Source organism: Cuculus canorus, chromosome 21 (genome assembly GCF_017976375.1).
Source record: "Cuculus canorus isolate bCucCan1 chromosome 21, bCucCan1.pri, whole genome shotgun sequence".
Lineage (NCBI taxonomy): Eukaryota > Metazoa > Chordata > Aves > Cuculiformes > Cuculidae > Cuculus > Cuculus canorus.
In genome coordinates, this window is record NC_071421.1 from 8,568,021 (window position 1) to 8,584,626 (window position 16,606).

A 16,606-nucleotide genomic window follows, 5' to 3' on the forward strand; every position below is an offset into this window, starting at 1 on the left:
ATTTATTTCAATTATTTATAAATCCACCATTCAGCTTCAACCACAACATTTTGCTTACGGAGATCTGGGCTACTCCATCAGAGTTTTTGCCTTTGCTGTCCCAGGCTCTCCTTGAGGCACCTGGCTGAGATTGAAGCTATCTCAGCACCCCCAGCGCATGGTCTGCTGACGGGACTGCGTGCCGGAAGGTCCCTTTGGTGACCCATCCCCACCCTGGCAGCTAACAAGAGTTCAGACTCTAAGAAACCCCGTGCTGCGAGCTCCTCTCAGAGCACTGGGCTCACCCTGCCTCTCTGCGGTATGTGCACAAATCTGACACTTTTGAAGCAGTCAGACACTGCCAAAGAGCTCTGCCAGCCCGCCGTGGACTCATTGTTCCTTCCCACAACCCATCCACCCTCATCCCTGCATCCCTCTAATCCCTCTGTGACGCTGCCCCCTCTGCACCAGCACCCCGAATCGAGTGAGCGGTCACTTCACCCTGGTGAACAACTGGAAATCCATCAGTGAGACATCCATTGGGCCACGGCGAGCGGCAAAATAAAAAAACCAGCAAACGGGAGGAAATGTGCATATCAAAACTTTTTCTCCTGGCATATTGTCAATAAGCTGCAATTTTTCCTTCCACAGGGAAGGGATTGAAGTTCTTGAATGATATGATGCTTGGAGATGTCATTCATCATTTCGCTTTCATTAAAAAAAAAACAAACAAAAACCAAACCCAACCAAAGAAAAATTTCCAACCCCAAACTCACAAAGTGATGGTAACAAAACAAGGGAAAAGGACAAATCTCCCAACAATGACAACCAAAAATAAAAGTACACGTCAGCATTTGTAATCAAAAACTACTACATACTGTACTCGGGAAGTCTTCTGGGCAAAGACCATTGGCATCTAGTGAGGACATCACTAAAGTCTTGTGCATATGATATGTATGAGACAATGATGCCACTGGAGGGTGGACGGACGGACCCTTAGGAAAGTGTCACTCACAAAAGTGTTCCATGACAAAAGAAAAGAAGAGATGTAAAAAGGATTGGTTCTCCCCATCCCCACCCCCCCAAGCATTACAGATTCCTTCTTATTTGTCGGAAACAGCCTCTTCTAGTCTCAGTTTATTGGGGTTTGTTTTTTTTTTTAAAAAAAAAAGTCTTCAGTTTTTGAAGAAGTCCATGGATTTCTGAGATGCACTTGGTTCCACAGCACCAAAGAGCTTCTGCTCTCTCTCCCCTTTGATTTGCTAACAGGGGCTTTCAGGAAGGACTGCTGGCTGTTCCCAGAGCTGTCACGCCGTGTGAGAGAAGTGCTTCTCGGGACCTTTCTTTGCATTCATCTTCTTGAAAAAGTCCCATTGCTCCCGAGGTGCCTGGGCCCAGCTGCCGCAGCCTTGTGCAAGAGGAGATGGAGGAAGCTGCTCTTTTCTCTTCCTTTGGAGACTCCCATTGGTCCTGGAGCCCTTTTGAAGAACGCAATTGCTTTATTAATATTTAAAAATATTTCATAGTTTGTTTTTTTGTTGTTTCTTTTTTTTTCAAAATAGTTGTCTTTTTTTTTTTTTTTTTTTTTTGTTCCCTTTTTCCATTGCTTAAATTCCAGAAGCTCTTGGCAACTTCTCATGACTGGTAACAGGACATTTCTTCCTGGTTCCATGGTCCTCAGAGCACCTGCCTGTCTGTCTGCTGTGCAGAACACACAGGAACCGGAGCTTGGACATACACAACAAAGGGGAGCAGGGCCTCGAGGAAGAGGAGGAGGAGGAGAAGACGCAGTTATCAAACCTCCACAGACTGGATTTGGTTCATCTGTGCTCTCATCACCTGGATACTGTTCAGGATTTTCTTCTGGTGTCCTGCTAAAGTGACCCCAACTCGCAGAATGTCCCTTTAGGAAGAAAAGATACAAACACTGCATAAATATCAGAAGACACTTTCTTCCAGCAGAATAAGCCCAAACAGGACCACCCCCGGAGGATGGTGTGCGGGGACCCCAGGGCTCCAAAGATCTAATCCATAAATGGAACTAATGCATGCAAACCCAGTGACACCTCTACTCTTTCTCTTTGAGTCTTCCTCTCTTATCCTCTCAACATTTGCATTTGATACCCACCTGCAGCACCCCAGAACATCGGAAGCTTCAACAGAAAGCGGGAAACCAAATACCTTGTGCTCTGCTCACTGCCTGTAAGTGAATTTGCCTCAGGATTTCCACCCTTGTACTGTTCTATTTCTCTCTATGCATGTCTGGATTCTCTTTCTCATTTTGTGACACAGTAACCTGTTTTTTCCACCCCTGGAGACATAGGAACAGGATGTATTACATCCTTGGCAGCATAAACATCCCTCCCTCTGTGCAGATGGCTGGTCTTGCTGCTTTTGCTTTGATCCGAAGAGGCCATGAACTGATAAACTTTTGCTACTTCTCCTCTTTCCTAAATCAATCTAATCTGTGCGTTGCTTCTGTTTTTCATAGGTATTAGGCAACTGGGAAAAACAAAGGTCATGTCAAGAGCTCGAGCATGGACTCTCCGTTGGTCCTATTTGTGTTCACTCCAGTTGAGTTTGCTCCTCATCTCCCCCTTGATGGACAAATCTTAGTCATGAATTCTTCTGATCAGGGAACGGATGGCACTCACGAGACTCAACCATATCCGACTATAAGGATTTTCAGCTGCCTTTGTTCTTTCCTTGAGTGTTGGGAACAGATGAAATTTTAAGAGGAAATGTGGCAAAACCCTTGGAGGTTTAGAGTGGAAGTCAATGGGCAAAGAAGGGTAAACAGGAGCGCCAAGGAAAGGTGGAGAAAATTAACATAAGAAGCACCTGAGCCGGTATTTCTGCTTTTGAGCTTACATTGGGTCTTGTCTCTTTGTTAGAACAAAAGGAGAATGAAGAAGGAAAGCAGGGCGTGGGGCTATGTCATAGAGTGACGTGTTCTGGCTGGTAGTACCTGGTTGGAGACCATCACTGGACCACGTTACAGCGCATGTCCACTGGGATCAGTGTGAGAGTGAACATTCAAGCCACGGCTTTGCTGCTGCCCAGCAAAGCAACTGGAAACCTGATAGCACACTACACAACTCCGGCACCCAGGATGGCCTCCTTCCCAGTAACTGCTTTTGTTGCTACCAGAGCTTTCCACTCCCTTCTCTGCCCCAGCCAGATGGACTGAGCTAGGGAATTTTCCTCCTAAGATGAGTTTGGCGCTTGGACTTTTGCTTTTATTCTGACCGAGGATGAAGTCGAAAGTCTTCACTTACGTCTATAAACCAGAATATGACTCTGGCTCTGTACAGCCTCATGCTTCCTAAGGTTTCTGGCCTGACTGTAGATCCTTTGGTGGCTCAAGTGGCCCAGCCAAACCAGTGAGATGCCTTTCAGGCAGGTCAGTGTTGAAACCATCCGGTTTTAGGGAAATGAAGCAGCTTTCAGTAAACATTTACATTTTGCTGGCTATGCAAATTTGAAGAAAACAATTACTTATGGCCATTCAGCTCCACTGACACAATTATCTACTTCTGCAAAGGCCAGCGAACATTAGAAGGTGGTTTCAAGGGATGTTGCAGTGTGATTTGCCAAGGAAAAAGGACTTGGAGCATCATCATCTCTATGTCCAACCAAGCACATGAGAAACATGGAAGGGAGTTTTGTCAAAATTTTGGCAAGGCTTTATTTGTCAAAACTCCCTTGGGGACATGAGCTGAGGACACCCTCATGATTGGCATGAAGCCACTCAAAGAGGGCTTGGAAAATATTGTGAGGGACATGGTAAAGAAATGGCATTTAAGGGACACTGAGAACGGCCATGAAAAATCAGACTTCATTTGCTGGGCTGCCTGGAGCACTGTTTGCTGTAATATACAACACAGCCTCAGCACCGTTGACTGGTGAAATATCCGAGTTTGGATCAAGTTCTTCTTCCATACTCTTTGGATTTTATGAACTCTCTTCCTGCTGTGTGACCACAGCCCACAGTGTGCCAAAATCATCCCCAGAGCCAGGGATTCTACCACAGATACCCTAAACCAGAACGGCCTTAGGGATGTCCTGGCAGTAGACAAGAACAAAGAGCCAGACAAAGTTGGTTTGGTTTTTTTATGTGAATGGACGCTGATCTATTGATAGAATTAAAGTCTGGAATTCAGCACCAAATCCAAAACCTCTCCTGGTTAGCAGGCACAGAGGCATGGTAGTACTCATATGTGTGGCTCTAATGTTTGGTGCTTTCCTAGGGGTTTCTAACGCAACCAACTACAGATCTTTCACTAGAGGCATCAAACCCCCAGCTACCACCAAGGGATTTCAAAACCCACTACGAATGGATTTCATCTGCCTGTTTTCTCTGAAGAACTTGCTAAGATATTTCCCCTGAGGATCATTTTGAGTGGATGCAGGATAATTCAGAACAAACTTGAAGCCACCTGGGCTTCTGGAGGGTTTTCTTAGGTAGAAAGCTCTTTGCAGGATACTTATCTCCAACACCAATAAGCCATGCATCCAAGAGGACTGTGGAGTCTAATACTGCTCTTGAGTGGCTGCAGACTTGCACGATGCCAGTCTGAAATCTTTATTTGTTTCATGTTGGGGCTGTGGGGATGGGCAGCATAGATAGCATGGAAATGAACTCTGCGTACAGAGCAACAGAGAGACACACAATCTGGAACAAGACAAGTTCTACAGAAACTGAGTAGACAAAATGTAACTCCATAAGGCAACAAATTCAATAAAAGTAAAACTCCATCACGTGAACATAAAAGCTTGTTCACTAACAACCAATTGTTGTTAAACTACTGAGACTTTTCCTTGTGCTTTGGGACCAGAAGTCTGGGCACTTACTCTACAGTCATCTGAGATACAACATCAAAGGTGGTGAAGCCAGCACTGGCAAAGCTCTCCTTGTACTGGCTCATCTTGATGGCATCCAGCCATTCATCCACAGTGTTGAAGCTGGTATAATCCGGGATTGTGCGGTCAAGTAGGGGGAGGTTCATCCTGAAACAAAGAGACGGGGAATGAGTAGAACAAACAGTGGCAAGCATGATTACTCCTGCTCCTTCCATCAGCTGGAGGGACCTGGACCAGCATGACTCATGGTGCCTGCGCTGCACCGTGTTAAGAACCACCCAGAAAGCACTCCACTCAACTGAAAGGGTTGCGTAGAGCATAGAAGTCTTTCTGGATCAGGTCATATAGGAGAGGTAGGAGTCATAAAAGACAATGGGATGCAGCTCTAAAATCCTGGCTGCGCACGGGGAAGAAGGACATTCTTATAATGAGGCCAGGGCTTTTCACAAGTTGGTGCATCCCCACCCAGGCCAGGGAAACGTCAGGCTGCTTGACAAGGCTTTATTTGCTTTCACTGTGTGTGTGATTGCACTGCAAAGGCAACCAAACCATCCAGGACCATGGGTACATGATACCAAGATGCCAGTCTAACTTTGTAGGGTTCATTGTCCAAGTCAACGAGCTGTCTCTGCTCACCAGAGATAGTCCAAGGAGAGCAGCCAGAGCGGCCCAGGTATCTTTTAATGACCTTCCTATAAAGGTCCAAGCAACACAAGCCAAGCCGCCTCTTCAGTAGCTGGCTTAGAGAAAGGATGATATCCACCAGGACACAAAGAACTGCAGATCTACAAAAAGAAGCCAAAGGACAAGAAGAAGACAGAGATACACACCCAGAGGAGAGAGGTGCCATGGCTTTCAGGCTGTTAGGATTTCGGATCATTTTATCTAAGGTGTTAACAATTTGCCCGAATTTGGGTCTGTGGTTTCGGTCCTTCTGCCAACAGTCAAGCATGAGCTGGTGCAGGGCATTAGGGCAATCCATAGGCGGTGGCAACCGATAGTCCTGCTCGATAGCATTTATCACCTGCGAGAGGAGAAAAAAAGAGATCAATATAATGGCAATAAAACTTGTTTAATTCATAATGTTCCTTTTCTTGGATCCCGAGGGTGACTGGCACGGCCAACCACACTGCAGTGGAGCCACTCTGCCGGCACTTACTGCTGCCTCTCATATCAGCCACCAATTCTTGTAGCCATGCACTCCTCCCTAATCCCAGCCCTTTGCATGTCATAGAATCATAGAATGGTTTGATTTGCAAAGAATCTTAAAGATCATCAAATTCCACCCTCCCTGCCACTTCCCACTGGATCAGGTTGCTCAAGGCTCCATCCAACCTGGCCTTGAACGCCTCCAGGGATGGGGCAGTCACAACTTCCCTGGGCAACCTGGGCCAGTGCCTCCCCACTCTAATCATGAAGAGTTTCTTCCTAATGCCCAGCGTAAATCTTCCCCTCTCCAATTTAAAACCATTCCCCCTTGTCCTATCACTCCATGCCTTTGTAAAAAGTCCCTCCCCAGCTTTCTTGTATGTCTCCTTCGGGTACTGTCTGTCACGTCCTCCTGTAAGGTGATGCCAGGTTTGCTCAGTCAATGTGCAGCTTTGCTGATGACTTCTGATGATTCACGGCCATCAATCTCCTCATCTGGGAAAAGAGAGCATCCCTGCTACCTTGACAAGCATGTATGAGCCTGCAGGTCCAGGAATGAGGAAGGTGAGTCAGAGAGATGGGTTCGCATTTTCAGATGGGTACATGGCTCAACGTAACAGCTCACTGGGAGGAGAACATCTCCTGAATTATAGACAGAGGAAAGTGCCTCTGTGTTTTCCTTCCTCCAGCAGTGCTTTCTACTCATGCCAACAACTCAACCCTTCCAGGCAACAGCAACAGTGTGCTGAGACAGCAGTCCTCTCTATGTGCAAACTGAAGCATGCAGTGAGGACCAAGACCTCGGTCAGCAGAGCCAGGCACAGGAGAACTTTGCTCCAGCACACAGAGCAGGGCTGTAGCACTCCTTCACTAAGCCACACTGCAGCTCTGTGGGCTTTGGTCTCTCCTTACTGCACCACATGACCTGGGAAAATGCCTGGTCCTGCAATGCTCAGTGGGAACAGCACATAGACAAGGGTGAGCGGATCTTCTCCCAGGCAAACACCATCTCCCTGTCACTCTGCGCCTACAGGTCCTCTCCTGGGGAATCAAGGAAGATGGAGCTGCACAGCTTCTTCCAGGGGCAGACGTTCTTTTGACAGATGATTGTGACAGGCAGGCGTCTCCCACCTTCTTGGCCTGATGGACATAGACAAGCACAGGCAATGAAAGGTGAGCAGAAAGAACGTCAGGCACGAGAAACAGCCTTGTGCATAGTAACGAAAACCGAAGTGAAGATAAAAAAAAACCAACTTGAAGATATTGCAGTAACTGAAAGCAGGGTTGGCAGCTGGAAATGACCAACTCTCCGCAGAGATGATAAAAAAGGTGAGGGAGATGGACAGAACACCCCTGAGGGATGCAGAGGAGGGACCTCGGTGTCTCTTGCTGTTCTCATCATGGCTTTGTCCAGCTATCTTGTATACTCCCAAGGACAGAAAAACTGTTTGGTGGGCTACTGCAGGGCTGTACCACTCTCCTGGGCAGGACTAGTCAGCGCGATGAATGTGTTGTGGAACAGGAAGACTGCATAGAGAAAATTGAGGCTACTGCAGTTGGGATTGGAAGAGCAGCAGGGAAGGGGCAGTAGAGATGTGACACTGGAGGCGCTGGGGGAGTAGAATGCTGCTGCTCCAAGGAAGACTAGGAGGCAGATCAATGGCAAGCAAGCCAAGGTGTGAGGTGGGGCATCTGGCAGGGTTTAGTGCTGACTGTGGCTTCAGGCAGAGGATGGATTGGGAGGGGGCTCCAGACACTCATGTGCACGGCCAAGGTGCTGGGCAGGCTGACTCAAGACTGGCACTGCTGCTGCCAAAACGTGCCGGATGGAAGAAGCCCTCCCTCCCCTTGCCCCCCTGGCTGGACATGACGGTACCTCACTGGGCCTGTGAAGGTCCAACCTGCAGCATCGCTTGTATGCTTTGTGCAGCTCTTGTCTCCCATTAAGGATCTCTCCAAAGAGGTGCATCCTGTCCTCTCTCCCAGTTCTCCGTTCCAGACGGAGGGGAGGAGACACACACGGTAAGCATGGCTAAGGAGGGTCATCAGACAAGCATCAAGAGCTTGTCTATGGCATGGTCTGAGTGGCTTCCCAACAAGCTGCTCGCCTTGCTGCCAGCAGATGCATTCCACAAGGGTGCACAGGCTGCACGCTGTCTCCTGTCCGCCCCAGGCGCTCACACCCCTGGGTCAGGAGGCTAATCTGCAGCGGATATTCCCCACACACTCATTTGCAGAGAGGACCAGCTGCAATTAAGTGGTGACAGCTTCTGGGGCACAATGCGCTACAGCATAAGGGGCGGGGGGGGGAAGAAGAGGCTGGGGAGAGGTGCCCTGCGGCCAGGCAGACGAGCGTGGTCTCTGCCATCCCCACGAGCTGAACTGGTGCTGCTGCAGCGCAGGAGTTGCAGCAGGAGAAAACACTGAGCGAAGAGGTCCAAGGAGGATGACAAGGGAGAGGAGCGCCAGCAGGCTGTGTGTACAGAGTGCCCAGGCAGCGAGAAGGGCAGGGACACCTGCCTGCAGGAAACGCTTGAAACTGCAGGGGTTAATGAAGCCTTTACAGGAAGGGAATTGTCCCTTCTGAGAGGGCCGTGCCCCTACCTCCCTTACCTTAGGCTCCAAGAACTGAAGTAATGGTTTTTCTGGGATGCCAGGGGCTGGGACAAGGCTGCAAACAGCCAAAGGTGCTGAGATATCTGCTCCAAGCATTAGTGACTCACTTGAGTAACTTTCCCACCAGGTACTAGGGAGGCAATTGTCCCACTCCGGAGAAACCTGACATGGCACATGCAGAGTTAAATTGATGTTAAAAAAAAAAAGGTCTGATTTGTAGTCTGGGAGGGAGGAGTTGCAGGAGTCAGGTGGGAGCTTGGGAGCTCCCCCTAAGGCAAAGTTTTTTCAGGATGATGGTGTTGGAGGTGGCAGTCTGAAGGCTTCCAATGGACTGCCAAGAGGCAGCTCTGAAACCAGCTAGAAGCTAGTCGCATGCAGGTTTGCAAGAGCCGGGCTTGCACCACAGGCAAAGGAGAGCCTTCTGCACACCAAGGGTCAACCCAGGAGTTTGGTGTCAGATCCTGAGTGTTTGCAAGGCCAAGATCGCATGAAGAAGGGGAGCTCTCCAGAGAGACAGTGTTAAAAGACACCTGGGACCCTTACACCAACGGAGTTTTCTGGACACCCACATGCAGCTGTAGCACCCTGCATGGCACTCATTGCCTCTGGACAGACGGACCTTAACCATCCAGATATCAGGCCAAGAGAAACAAGGAGAATGGCATTGCTATGATGAAGGTGTGGGCTGCATGGAAGCAAAGATTCATGGAAACTGCCTGAGCCCCAGGGAGTGAGGAGTGCATTGTTCCACCTGAATTAGAGAAGAGGCATAAAGTATTGTTAGGTGTGTTCTGAAATACTTTGTGATTTTGGCTTTGAGTTGTGTAAAAGTTGTGTACAAGGACATATCACAGTCCAGGCTTGCCATGGGGAAATTTGATGACCACCTAGTGGAAGATGTCCTTGACCATGGCAGAGGGGTTGGACTAGATGATCTTTGAAGGTCCCTTCCAACTCAAACCATACTATGACTCCATGACTCTATAACAGACTTTCACCGAATGCAGATGAAGATCTGCTTGCTGCTCCAGGAGCTCTCAGGTCAGTGACAACATTTAATTTTCCACTGCCTGCTCCTTTTCCTTCCGGGCATTCTCTACCACCCCTGGACATGCTCACATGCCCGACTGCAGTCAGTGTTGTGCAGTCCCAAATCTCTGCCACAACAGCATAATGGCACTAGAACAAAAGCCAAAGTTATCCTCATTACTTCTTCCAAAGCTGCTGACGTTGGACATGTCTCCCACGACAAAGAAGGCTCGGACACGCTGCATGGCTCTGGCTGTAGCCATGTTTTGGCCTTGCAATACTCCCAATTTCAATGTTTCTGCTCCTTGTTTCTTAACAACTCACATCTTGGTTGGTCATATCCCAGTAGGGCCGCTCGCCGTATGACATCACCTCCCACATGACTATTCCATAGCTCCACACATCACTGGCTGAGGTGAATTTTCGGTACTGAATTGCCTCAGGTGCCGTCCACCGTATTGGGATCTTTCCACCCTGCAGGGAACAAACAGAGAGGACAGTGACAGCGAGAGCAAGGGCAATGGAAAAAGATGAGTGTCGAAAAGATCTACTCATGATACGCTCACAAAATTATAGAAAGAAGGGACCACAGGACTGTCTTGAACATCGGATTAGGATGGCTGTGGCTTGGCCAAGTCTGGGAAACCTTCAAGGATGGGGGTTGCTCCCTTTTTCCTGGTGATTGGTCCCAGGGCTGCACCACTCGCCCAGAGAAGAAACTTATCCCGTTGTTCACCTTGAACCTCCCAATCCATGTTTTTGTCTCTTTCCCCTTATTCCATCATCTGGTACCACTGCAAAGAGTTTGGCTGTGTCTTCCTCCTGACTATCCTTCAAGTACTGCAGGTCATTTCTAGGTGTCCCCTCAGCTTCATCTTCATCACAATAAAGAACCCAGCTCCTTCATCTTCTACTGTGACCGCAACCTGCAGCAGGACTAAAGGCCCACTGTGCTAGTAAGGTCTTTTGTAGGAAAATGAATGGCTATGAATGTAGAAAAATCCAAACTGATCCCCGCTGAATCTCCCTCCATCCCCTTGCTGTCACCCAGCTATGTCCAGAGTAGAATAAAAGGAATTAGAATGCCATCCTCTTCAGCTTTCTACATCTGTACATACCTTGAAATCAGTAATATCTCATCCTCTTGAAAGTCAGAATCGGAAAATAGAATCATGGAATGGTTTGGGTTGGAACAGACCTCAAAGCCCATCCTGTTCCAACCCCTCTGCCATGGGCAGGGACACCTCCCACTGGATCAGGGGGCTCAAAGCTCCATCCAACCTGGCCTTGAACCCCTCCAGGGATGGGGCAGCCACCACTGCTCTGGGCAACCTGGGCCAGGGCTTCACCATCCTCATAGGAAAACATTTCTCTCTAAGATCTCATCTCAATTTCCCCTCTCGCAGCTGAAAGCTGTTTCCCTCATCCTCTCCCTGATTAAGACCCCCTCCCCAGGTTTTCCAGAGCCCCTTTCAGTAATGAAAGCTGCTCCAAAGTCTCCTGGGAGCTTCCTCTTCTCCAGGTTGAAAAATCCCAACTCTTCAGCCCTTGGATCATCTCCGTGGCCTCCTCTCACTCCAACAGCTCCATGTCCTTCCTGTGATGAGGACTCCAGAACTGGACACAGGGCTCCAGGTGGGGTCTCACCAGAGCAGAGCAGAGGGGCAGAATCCCCTCCCTGGTCCTGCTGGTCCCACTGCTTTGGATGCAGGCCGAGACATGGTTGGTTTTTGGGCTGTGAGCACACATTGCTGGCTAATGTGGAGCTTCTTATCCCCCAGCACCCCAAGTCGTCCTCCCAAGGGCTGCTCCCACTCCATTCTCTGCCCAGCCTGTGTTTGTGTCTGGGATTGCCCCGACCCAAGTCCTCATGTGTCAGTCTGGTTGTTGATGTACACGTGATCCGGAAGTTTTTGACCCTGCCTGTTTGTAGGGACAGACAGAGTCAACATCTTCTTTAGTACAGTGTGCTTGGTCACTGGTGGGAAATGGTGTGGACTAGACAGGCACCGGAGTCTCTGCTGGGCAATAGCAGCTTTAGAGAAGTCAAAAGGACTCTCCATATGCACAGAAGTACACAGGAGTGGTGTCCACAACACGGAGCCGTGGGGTTGGCAATGCTCTGCTTAAGCCATTGCAACCTCTCGATTTTCCACCAGGGTCTTTGGACTTGAGCCATTCACTACTCAAGGGACCTTCTGAAGGGAAAAATCTTCCCCTGTGCTGGAAAATAAGCAAAATTGTCTGTATTTTGTGGCTTTGAGATGATTAAGGAACATTATATTTTGTCAATAAATAACTACCAGGTTATTAAGGGTCTCCTAGGGCTTAATAGGACTCAGTCCCTATACATGCTACAATAATGAAAAAAAAAGAAAATGTTCCTTAATCTCTCACAGCCACAAACTGCAGACAAATGATTTTGTTTTCCACAAGAGGGGGAGACCAAGCTTTCCATACCAAACACAATGTCCTTTCCATCAGGCATACTCTTAACAGAGCTCCTGCAAACACCGGATTTAAAAAGTGGCTAAAACGAAGAAGTCGTAAAGCAGGATTTACAGACTGGGTGTCTCTCCTTGTAGGAGGTCACTTCAGTGAGACCTCCAAGCTCTCTGGTGAGCTGACCCAAAGCTTTGCTACTCTGTTGGAGAAGGAGATTTTCCTAAGGTCCAGCATGAACCTCCCAAGCCATAGCTTGTGGCTGCTGCTCACCCATGGACACAAAGTCTCAGCAATAATTACACTAAAACCCAACCACGGATCTTGCGACATATGAGGATGGTGTATTTGGAAGAGGAAGATACTGTTATTTCCAGTACTCTGTGGATGCACATATTCCATCCTTACAGATAACAGATGTGCCACTACAGTGTCCACAGTTCAAGAAGAATAAATTAGAGATAACAATGAGTAAAGTTCCAGGCACAATAAAAGCAATAGAAAACAGCAGCGAACACTGGAAGCTCCCATGTATTAAGCTTAACAAAGTTGTGGCTGCCCCATCCCTGGAGGTGCTCAAGGTCGGGCTGGATGGGGGCTTTGAGCCCCCGGATGCAGTGTGAGGTCCCTTCAAGTCCAAATGATTCCATGATTCTTTGTCTGCAAAGATAACCCTGTCCCTGATAAAGCCCTTAGTTCGGAAGCCCATGGCTTCGGACGGGCTTTGAGCTCACTTCCAACCCATATCATTCCACGAGTCTATGATTCTATGATCATGTTGTGAAAAATAAATGTTGATACTGTTTCTAAAAGCCATAGGGTGACTGAGTAAGATCAAATGGTTCATGTTTGAAGCTACACAAGTTCAGATTAGTATAAAAGTGCACAGTTTTAGGCATTTGTTAGGTATTCAGCTACTGTTGCCATCCACTAAAAGCTATACCAGACAGAATCACTGGCAGCTACTTCCGACAGATCATGCCCCATCTCTATCAACACTTACTTCCAGGAAAAAAAATTTTAGGCTATTTCTGGGGCTGAGCCTGGGGCATAACATGAAAAAGGATCACAACCTCCCAGAGAGCAGGGCAGTGGGACTGGACAGTGATGGTGAGAATCCTCAGACTGGCAGCCCTAGCAACAAATCTGTCAGTGTCAGGGCAGCATCTTGGAGGACTCACACTGTGCAGGCATCAGCCCAACTAAGGGATTTATCCGGGACAGGGTTATCTTTGCAGACAAAGAATCATGGAATCATTTGGGCTTGAAGGGACCTCAAAGCCCATCCTGTTCCACCTCCTTGCCATGAGCATGGACACCTCCCACTGGATCAGGGGCTCAAAGCCCCATCCACCTTGGCCTTGAACCCCTCCAGGGATGGGGCAGCCACCACTGCTCTGGGCAACCTGAGCCAGCACCTCCCTATCCTCACAGAAAGACATTTCTTTCGAAGATCTCATCTCAATCTGCCGTCTTTCAGCTGAAAACTGTTCCCCCTCACCCTATCCCTTTGCTTCTTGACAAACAGCCCCTCAGGTTTAGTTATCCACAGGAATGACTGCTGGGCCCACCAACACCTACTGGACTACCGGACAGGACCTTGCAAGAGAAAATCTTTGGTTCATTTCTCTGGTCTTTCCCATCTGGACCCTTCTTTCCATTGCTGACACCCTGAAAAAGTGCTCGCCACATCAAAGGCAGAAATTCCCCTTTTCCCATCTCTCTTTCTACACCCATCCCACCTCCTCCAGAGAAGCAGCTTTACCAGAGCACTGGTGTAGGTGGGATCAGAGGTGTCGTCCTCCAGAAATCGGGAGAGGCCGAAGTCGGACACTTTGCAGACCAGGTTGCTGTTCACCAGGATGTTGCGGGCTGCCAGGTCCCGGTGGACGTAGTTCATGTCAGCCAGGTACTTCATGCCTGCCGCGATGCCCCGCAGCATGCCCACCAGCTGGATCACCGTGAACTGCCCATCATTTTGCTTAGCAGAAGAGAGAGGAAGAGACCAAATGAGAGAAGCAAATTCCCAGCCTGCCATCATGAGGCAAACAGCCAGGAACCTCTTCCTATGCTGCATGTCAAGTCATAGCTATGCTACAAGGACATCAAACCAAGAAGGTGGACAGTGAAGAGCTCCCAGGGTCTGGAGGTCACCCTCACACACCCTGGGCAATATTATGACTACTGCTCTCATCCAAAGGTGGCTGATTTGCCACACCATGAACAGGAGGTTTCAAAAGGGACAATCTATTCCTGTTGAGGAAGTTACCTGCCTTCAGTGAAATATCCATTCCAAACTCAGACCTATACGTATTTAGATGGAGCAGTTTGAGGTGACATCCTGCTATGTTAAAGCAATGTCAGACTAATTCCAACCTTCCTGCCATGAGCAGAGACACCTCCCACAGAGGAAGTTCGTAAATGCCTACAGGAAGGAACAGCCTTTCACAAGCATGAGTGGGCACACACACACCAGATGACAGCCTTGGTGCCATCTCCAGCTCATTTCCTGAGCTCTGGGCTATGCAGCAGTTGTCCCAGTGGCAAGGGATGCTAGGCAGCAAAGTGCACTCTGCTACCGGCTCAGGGAAGGGAATTTCCCCCTCCAGTCCTCCTGTGGCCAACACAATCTCTGGGCTGCACGCTCCTGGGATCTCATACCCGCAAGAAGGAGTCCAGTGAGCCATTCTCCATGAACTCCGTAATGATCATGACTGGTGAACTCTTGGTCACCACTCCTTCCAGGTGGATGACATTGGGGTGGTCAAACTGCCCCATGATGCTGGCTTCGCTCAAGAAGTCCCGTCTCTGCTTCTCCGTGTAACCGGACTTCAGGGTCTTGATGGCCACGAAAATCTCCCTTTTGCCAGGCAGCTTGAGATGCCCGCTGCACACCTCACCAAACTCCCCTGTGAACAGAGGGGACAAGTACAGCTTGTTGGCCTCCCAGATCTCTGCCTTGCTCCCCAAGGAACCCTGCTCACAAGGGCTCCAGTCGTATCTGCCTACACGCCCTAAGCTGACCACCCACCATCTGCTCTGTGCTTCTTCCCTCCCTCCACACCAAAGACCTCCTTTAAGGTGGACGCATCATCGGTGAGGAGCAATGGACACTATCGGAACTCCTTGTCTCTGGCACCAGATGGGCTTGCTCCTCAAGCACTGCCCCACCTTGCTCCTCCTAGTCCAGGCTGGGTTGAGTGTAAGACCCTCCTGACACCAGTCTTCCCAGTAAAAGAAACCCTCACCAAAACCTGAGACCACAAAGGAGACCACACAGGTGTGGCCAGGCAGACGTTTGGTTCACCTACCTGCCCCAATCACCTGCTCGATTTTAACACAAGAAATATCGATTTCTTTTGCAAATTCCCTGACAGCCTCATTGGGATCTTCGTAGGTGAACGGATCAATGTAGATCTTCATCCCTGGAGTCACTGCATAAAGGTGAGGGAGAGAGTCAGGCAGGTACAAATGAAATGACCTGAGGACAGGCACCAGGAAAAGAGAAACCTGTTTGTGTGGGGGTCTTTTTGACCTCGGGTAAGTCACATTATCAAGGGATGGAGCAGACACAGCAAAGCAGTTTGAGAAAGAACATGCAGAGCCATGTTTGCACAGAACTATTAAAGCTGGATTCTAATGAATATTGGCACACAAGTCATTGCTGGGGCAGTGGAGGGCTGCAAACTGACCACAGTGGCCCACACGTCCTCTGCAGCAGGACTCAGCCTTAGCAGATCCAGTGGAAAAGGGAGAGAAGCATTTGCTCTCAGGAGATGGGGCACGGGCGCGTTACTGCCACACCGTACTCATTGTGCTGCAACACTGCAAGAGGACCACATGCAGAGACTGCAGCTCTGCCCCACTGGCCTCTTCTGCATGCTGCTTCCACTTCAACATGCCATCCCATCATAGGCGTGGAAAATGGAGGAGGAGACCTGGGCTCAGCACTCAAGACAAGGAGGTGGTGATAAACTGAGGCACACCATAGAATCATAGAGTAGTTTGGGTTGGAAGAGACCAACCCCTCTGCCATGGGCAGGGACACCTCCCACTGGATCAGGTTGCTCAAAGCCTCATCCAATCCGGCCTTGAACACCTCCACATGCTGCTCTTGGTTGTCTACATGGAGATGTAATGCACCTCTAGGTGCGTGGTCCTATGGATACAGCCACCACACCGGCTTCACTCCTGCACGGGGGTGGCTGTGACCCTTCCAGGGGCAGTGCAAGTAGGATGGACAGTCCAGCCTGCCTCCTGCTCTCCTGGATGAGGCTGGGTTCCCTCTTGGTAGCTTGAGCACTGCTGAGACAACTGTAGGGAACACTGCGGACATGGCAAAAGCTGAGCTCTTCCTGCCAGGCAGAACAGGAAACACAATAATACATGAAAGGCAGTGGCCAAGGGACCTGGTGAGGCTGATGCAACATTGCACACTACAATGGGTGGGACTACATGGGCAGGTGGGACAGCTCTTGCCTGCAGTCCTGCAGTTCTCCCTTTCCTACACTCATTTTGCTGGCTGCTG

General features: G+C 49.2%; 1 protein-coding gene across 4 annotated transcripts in view; it reads right to left on the reverse strand.

The window, feature by feature from the left end:
* Window positions 1-563: 563 nt before the first annotated feature.
* The window catches only part of EPHB2 (EPH receptor B2), a 142,601-nt gene continuing 126,558 nt past the window's right edge, over window positions 564-16,606 (reverse strand). For all 4 annotated transcript variants that reach the window (XM_054085703.1, XM_054085701.1, XM_054085702.1 and 1 more), the window contains exons 10-16: window positions 15,390-15,512; window positions 14,740-14,987; window positions 13,844-14,059; window positions 9,961-10,110; window positions 5,673-5,866; window positions 4,834-4,989; window positions 564-1,882 (exon numbers count right to left, since the gene is read on the reverse strand). In XM_054085703.1, the coding sequence (XP_053941678.1) occupies window positions 1,774-1,882; window positions 4,834-4,989; window positions 5,673-5,866; window positions 9,961-10,110; window positions 13,844-14,059; window positions 14,740-14,987; window positions 15,390-15,512 (1,196 nt within the window). In that variant the 3' untranslated portion in view covers window positions 564-1,773. The remainder of the gene's footprint in view (window positions 1,883-4,833; window positions 4,990-5,672; window positions 5,867-9,960; window positions 10,111-13,843; window positions 14,060-14,739; window positions 14,988-15,389; window positions 15,513-16,606) is intronic.